General features: G+C 34.5%; 1 protein-coding gene across 7 annotated transcripts; it reads left to right on the top strand.

The window, feature by feature from the left end:
- Positions 1-1,026: 1,026 nt before the first annotated feature.
- LOC123209211 (pentatricopeptide repeat-containing protein At5g64320, mitochondrial-like) lies at positions 1,027-6,348 on the top strand. Of its 7 annotated transcripts, none has more exons than XM_044627073.1 (5): positions 1,027-1,080; positions 1,159-4,122; positions 4,546-5,586; positions 5,690-5,879; positions 6,028-6,348. In XM_044627073.1, exon 2 carries the CDS (start codon positions 1,216-1,218, stop codon positions 3,361-3,363), a length of 2,148 nt encoding a protein of 715 aa, XP_044483008.1. In that variant the 5' UTR covers positions 1,027-1,080; positions 1,159-1,215; the 3' UTR covers positions 3,364-4,122; positions 4,546-5,586; positions 5,690-5,879; positions 6,028-6,348. The 7 variants fall into 7 exon arrangements, with proteins under 7 accessions (XP_044483008.1, XP_044483013.1, XP_044483011.1 ...); XM_044627078.1 differs by lacking the exon at positions 1,027-1,080 and having other exon boundaries at positions 1,090-4,122; positions 4,546-4,788; positions 5,402-5,586; XM_044627076.1 differs by lacking the exon at positions 1,027-1,080 and having other exon boundaries at positions 1,090-3,442; positions 3,926-4,122.

The following is a 6,348-nucleotide window of genomic DNA, read 5'->3' on the forward strand; positions in this document are numbered from 1 at the left end:
CTAGTAATATATATCAAATAAACTATACTAAGTAGATACTTTATTAAGTCCATCCAAAAATTAATTCCCAAGTTACCAAATATTGCATTAATATCAACTATAAGTGGATTTAAGTTGAGTCAAGATAGAAAAAAGAAAATTTTCAACTCCCAAATAGTTAGTTCGAGATCGAGTTTGACTCACTCAATTAACAATGTTTTTGCTAAAAAAGAAATAAAGTTATCTAAATAGGAAAATAAATCGGCAGAGAGAATCCATTGATAATTTGATTAATTTAAATTAATTTGATTCAATCTTAAATTGGGACTACCCTGCATGAGATGAGCACTAGGCTGATTTGGCTTGCGTCTAGATCTAAAATTTTAACAATAAATCATTATAATAAGGCCAAAGGATTTATTCCCACCCAAGGTTTATTACATTATCAAACTAATATCTACTAAGTTTTAAAAATTTAAACTCCTACCTATACGCTATTAAAATTAATCGAACTAGTTATTTATAATAGTAAAATCGTCATTTAACCAATAATATATTTAAAAAAATTAAATGTTATCCATTTTTCCTCAAAAGTTAGGGAATTAGCAATTTTTCCTCAAAATTAAATTTTAAAATGTTATATTTTTTTCCTAAGATTTTTTTCTTTTCTATCTCTCTTTTCAAGCATCGTCTCCCACCGAACCCTCTCTTCTTCCCCTTTTTTGGCACAGTCTTTGGACAAAGATAAAATAAAAAAATCTAAAAAGAAAAAATATAATATTTTAAAGTTTAATTATCAAAGAAATTATTAGTTTTTTAAATATAAGAGAAAAATATTTTATATTTTATTATTTTTAATATATTATTAATTAAATAATAATTTTATTTATAAAATTAATTGATTTTATTAATTTTAATGAAAATTTTATAAGGCCAGAGATACAGCTCATTAAAAGCCCAATGGACCTATCCTGCTGCTTCAACCCAAAACTTACCCAAATGACAGCAACAAGAACTAAAACTAAAAATCACAAACTCGCGGAGGAAGTCGTTTTACAAACAACATAATAAATTCGGGGATTCAATCTCAATCACTTTAAGGTCAGTGATTAAGCTTCCTTGAAATACTTATTTCAAGTTTCAGTTTTCTTTATTTATTTATTTATTTATTTTGTTTAGGGTTCTGTTCTGTTTGAGTGATGCCAAATTGTCTTAACTTGTTCGTAAGCTCCTTCAATGGCCATTAAACTTTCATCTTTAACATGTTCAAGCAAAATCCTCAAATGCGTTTTAACCGCGCGTATTTCTTCACTTTCGTATGCCAGTACACTCCAAGTTACTGATTATGAAGTGAAAATTCAATCTTTAAGGAATAAACTATTCCCGGATAATCTTATCCGGGTTTTGGATAGCACTGGCGACTTGAACTCCGCTGTGAAGATATTTAAATGGGCATCTCTCCAAAAAGGGTTTCAACACACGGCTGATACTTATGGTAAGATAATTTTGAATCTGGGTTTGGCTGGAAACGTTGAACAAATGGAGGGGTTTTGTCAAAATATGATGAAAGATAAATGTCCAAATGCAAAAGAAACTCTTATTTCATTAGTTGAATTGTTTGTTCAACATAATAGAGTGAATGAGGCAATAAGGGTTCTTGTGAGTATGATTTTGGGTGGTTTTATGCCCTCAGTAGATGTATTTAACGTTTTGTTAGGTGCCATTGTGAAGAAGAAGAGAGGTTTTGAAGATATGGTGTTTATTTATAAGGAGATGGTAAAAGCAGGAGTTTTGCCAAATGTTGATACTTTGAACTATTTGTTGGAGGTTTTGCTTGAAACTGGTAGGATTGAGTCTGCTTTGGATCAGTTTAGGAGAATGAACAAGAAAGGGTGTAGTCCAAATAGTAGAAGTTTTGAGATAATAATAAAAGGTCTTATTTTGAGCAATCGAGTGGATGATTCAGTTATCATTTTAGGCGGGATGTTTAATGCTGGATTTGAGCCAAAATTAAGTTTCTATACCTGTATAATACCACTGTTTTGTAGGGAGAATAAACTAGAGGAGGGAATCCGACTATTAAGGTTGATGACAGCTTCAAATCTTTTGCTGGACGAGTTGATTTATACAGAGTTGATTAGATGTATGTGTGAGAACCATAGAATAGATGATGCGAATAATCTTCTTGAAGAGATGATAGAAAGTGGTAGAACACCTGCTGTTGACGTGCTTGTTGATCTAGTAGTAGGACTTTGTGCAGTAGGAAAATTTGATGAGGCCATGAATTTCTTGGAAGACAAATGTGGTTACATGACTTCTCCATACAACGCTATGCTTGAAGGTTGCTGCAATGCTGGTAAATGTTTTCTGGCGAAAAGTATCTTGGACAAAATGGCTGAGAGAAACATAACTGATTGTGATTCTTGGAATATTCTAATCAGATGGCTTTGTGAGAATATGGAAATAAGGAAAGCGAATGAACTTCTTAGTAGAATGATTAAATTTTCCAAAGTTCCTGACTCAGTCACATACTCAGCTCTTGTTGTAGGCAATTGTCAATTGAGAAAGTATGAGGATGCTCTACAGGTGTTCCATCGGGGCTGTATCAAAAATTGGGTTTTGGATTCTATATCTTATTTGGAGTTATTGGAAGGTCTTTGTCAGGCAGGAAAGATCATGGAAGCTGCTGAAGTATTTGATTACATGTCTAAGAATAAATGCTCCCTCAATCCTTCTTCTTACAGTATGCTGATAGGCAGCATGTGTCGCAGGGGACAAGTGGATAAAGCAATTAGGCTACGTGGTTTGGCTTACAGTTCTAATACTTCTTATACTACTTTAACTTACACTACAATCATGCATGGGTTGTCAAAATTAAAAATGGCTAAAGGGATAATGGTAATTCTCTCACAAATGTTGGTAGACGGTTGTGCTCTGGATGTGGAAGTATATTGCATCCTCATACAAAGCATGAGTGCACAAAATCGATCTAAGGATTCTGCTTTCTTTTTCAATTTGATGGTCAATGAGGGTTTAGTGCCTGACCGAGAAACAATGCATACTCTTCTGTGTTGTTTGACTAGCCAATCTGACTTGCACATGGTTTTAAGTGGGATTGATAAACTAGTTTCTGATAGTGATATTTTTGATTCATCTATGTATAACATACTAATCAATAGCCTCTGGAAAGAGGGTCTAAAAAGTGAGGCTTCCCGATTATTGGATCTGATGATAGAAAAAGGTTGGGTACCAGATGCTACCACTCACAGACTGTTGGTTGGATCTTTTATCAAAAGTGACACAGATGGTGAAACATTTGCATATGAGGATTCCATACAAGATAGTGTTAGCAACATTCTCGCTGAGGGATTGGGAAATACATGACAAGTTCCCATAGTTGACAATGAAACTGTAATTAAAAAGTTTCTAAATTATCCTGGTGGAAAACTCACCATGATGGGATGTAAGCTTCTTCGGGATCTAATTTTGCAGTTTTCGTTGAGTTGCATGAGAAATCAGAGTTGGTTGAGTTGCGAGATCAGAGTTGGTCTTCACCCAGCCATCTTATAATCTGTGACATGATGCCACTGCATTGTAAATGTTGTGGCATCATAAGCTTTTTGGTCCATTGTATTTTTTGTTAAGTACTTGTGCTTTGCTCTTTTAATTGTTATTATGGTGCAATATGCTCCATATGAACTCGGGAAATCTCTTTGTTCTGTTAAGTCATACTTAATATGATATCAGTGAAGTTAGTGCTAGGGTATTTAATTTAATCAAGTCAATTTCTGTAATATGCTCCTGTAGTCCATTACAGTATTGCCTATATTTAGCTTCAATATTACCGTATGATTTAGAATTGTTTTTATATGTTGGATTGATATCAAACAAAAAAATTGTCAATTCCCTTCCAATGCAGAAGCTTAACATTACTTTACTTTCACAGATATCAAGCAGTGCCCTAATAAGTTTGAATTCATATCAACTTGTGCATCAGACTATTTGGAATCATATTTTTGGGTAGAATTGAGAGGGCGGAAAGATTATAATCAGCAAATTGAGGTCTGAGGGAAGACTGGAATTGCAACCTGCAGGCCAGAGATTGTTGACCAGTATTTAGCAGCTGAAGTTCATTCTTTGATGGTAAGATTGTTGTTGAACTCTATCCAACCATAGTTGCCACAGAAGCAGTTTTCATCAAGTTCTAGTCATTGATGGAAACTTTTACCGGTGACTTGGTTAAAGAGTGATAGAGTTAGTACAAGTTTTCATCATCCGAAATTCTCACCGAGGACATGGAAATTGAAATGATAGATTAAAGATACAAATTGGTGTAACATGACAATACAGTTAATGACTAATAAAAAAAGCTATAATTTAACTTGATTGCTCAAATAGGCGTTTATATATGACTTAGCTTGTCTCTCCTAATATTAATTCCTGCATTTTCCCTTGAATATGATATACTATCTAATTTATATTATATTTTGAGGAATTGTGTTTTCTAGGTTGCTGATTTTTGGGAATTTCAATGAATATTTATGGGTTATTTTGTTGAATGAGCAGGTGTTAAGGATGCAAGTGATAAGGAAATTCTAGTGGACCGTTTATTCTGAGCGACCTGCAAATATAATGTTAATTTCTGGAGACAGAGATGTCTCCAATGCTCTCCATCGATTGAAGATGAAAAGATACGACATTCTGCTTGCTCAGTTGCAGAAAGCATTGGCTCTTCTCCTTGCAGTCACCAAGATCGTATGGCTCTGGACAAGTCTTGTGGCTGAGGCCCTTCATTAATGACTAAAATTGGTAACAAATTTCAGTCCCTAATGATATGCCTTTTGCTCATGTGCAAGTTCCCTACTTGGGAAATCCTGATGAGAAATTCAGTAATAGTGCACTAGTTGATATTCTGGAAGATCAAGAAACCTGTAAATTATAATCCCAAGAGTTCTGTTATGGGCCTTGTCCGAATGGATTTGCTCATTTCAACCTTGCTCAGAATCATTATAGAAATCATTAACCACCACAGCCTTTAGTGCGAAACAATCACCCTAATCATCCTCGTAGTTCTGTCTAGAAAGGTAGTGAAGTCAGCAAATTTGATCCTATTAGCATGAATATGAACCCTGCATTGTTTAGTAAGTCACAAAATGGACTTATAGAGCATAGGAAGCTGTTGTTTTCTTCACCAGTGAACTTAATTGACATTTCTAGCAATATCATATGAGGGATGCAAGGGTGCCAAAAACCTTCTAATGATGTCCAAAACTCTTATAGGTGTTGTGTTACTAGCATTGAACTCCTTAAAATGTGAAAAGATGATGTCAACTGAAGGTAATATTGTCAATTGCATTTGATATGGGGATCCAAAGCATCAGGATACTAACATTAAAAAGTCCTTGGAATTGTTGTTGATCAGTATGTGGTAGTGAAGCAGAAAATTAGAAACATGAACTTCTATGTTGGTAAGAAGAAGAAACTCTGGAAATGTGTGAACCTTATTGCTTGTAATCCTATGTGAATCTCGGAAATGGCATTGGAAAGTATTGAAAAGTTTCTAATGTCTCCTGGATGGCAATCTGCAATTGTGGCTTCTCAATGCAGGTAAATTTCCTTTGCCTGTTTAGTTTAGCCATATTTAGATTCTGGATTTGTAATTGGACTATTTTTTTATTTTGTCTTTGTGGTTTTGCATTTTTGTTTATAGGTATGAAGCTGGTACTATTTTTAAGTATAATGTGCTTGAAAGAGTTTACATTAGGTGACATACTACAGGTCTTGAACATGGTTATTACCATAAAAAAATGGATTGATCATAATCAAGCAGGATGGCAGCCAATTTTCATCAATGTTGTGGAATGCAGTCCTGAATTAGGCACTATATCTTGTTCATAAAGGTTCGACCTTGTTATTCGTGGTTGTTTCTTAGTTTTACAACACCACCCCCGCGCCCCCCCAACCCCGGAAAATGCTTTTCACTATTGCGTTTTAGCTTTCTTTCTATTTGAGTTGCTGTAGTTTGTAACAGCAAAATATTATAATCAGCTCAGGTTGTGGACCGAGGGAAGACTAAAATTGCAAACAGCAGACTTTAGATTGTTGACCATTATTTGGCAGCTGAAGTTCATTCTTCAACAGTAAGATTGATTTTGAACTCAAGCTACAGTTGCCACAGAAGCAGTTTTCACCAACTCTTACTGGAATTTGTTAACTTGGTTTAACAGTTACAGAGTTAGTACAAGTTTTCATGAGCTGAAATTCTCGCCTAGAAAATGGAAATTGAAATGATAAATTGAAGAGACAAATTTGTCTAAAGAGACCATATTGTTGTAATTTAACTCAATTGCTCTCTCGCACCCTCGCGCA

Source organism: Mangifera indica, chromosome 2 (genome assembly GCF_011075055.1).
Source record: "Mangifera indica cultivar Alphonso chromosome 2, CATAS_Mindica_2.1, whole genome shotgun sequence".
Lineage (NCBI taxonomy): Eukaryota > Viridiplantae > Streptophyta > Magnoliopsida > Sapindales > Anacardiaceae > Mangifera > Mangifera indica.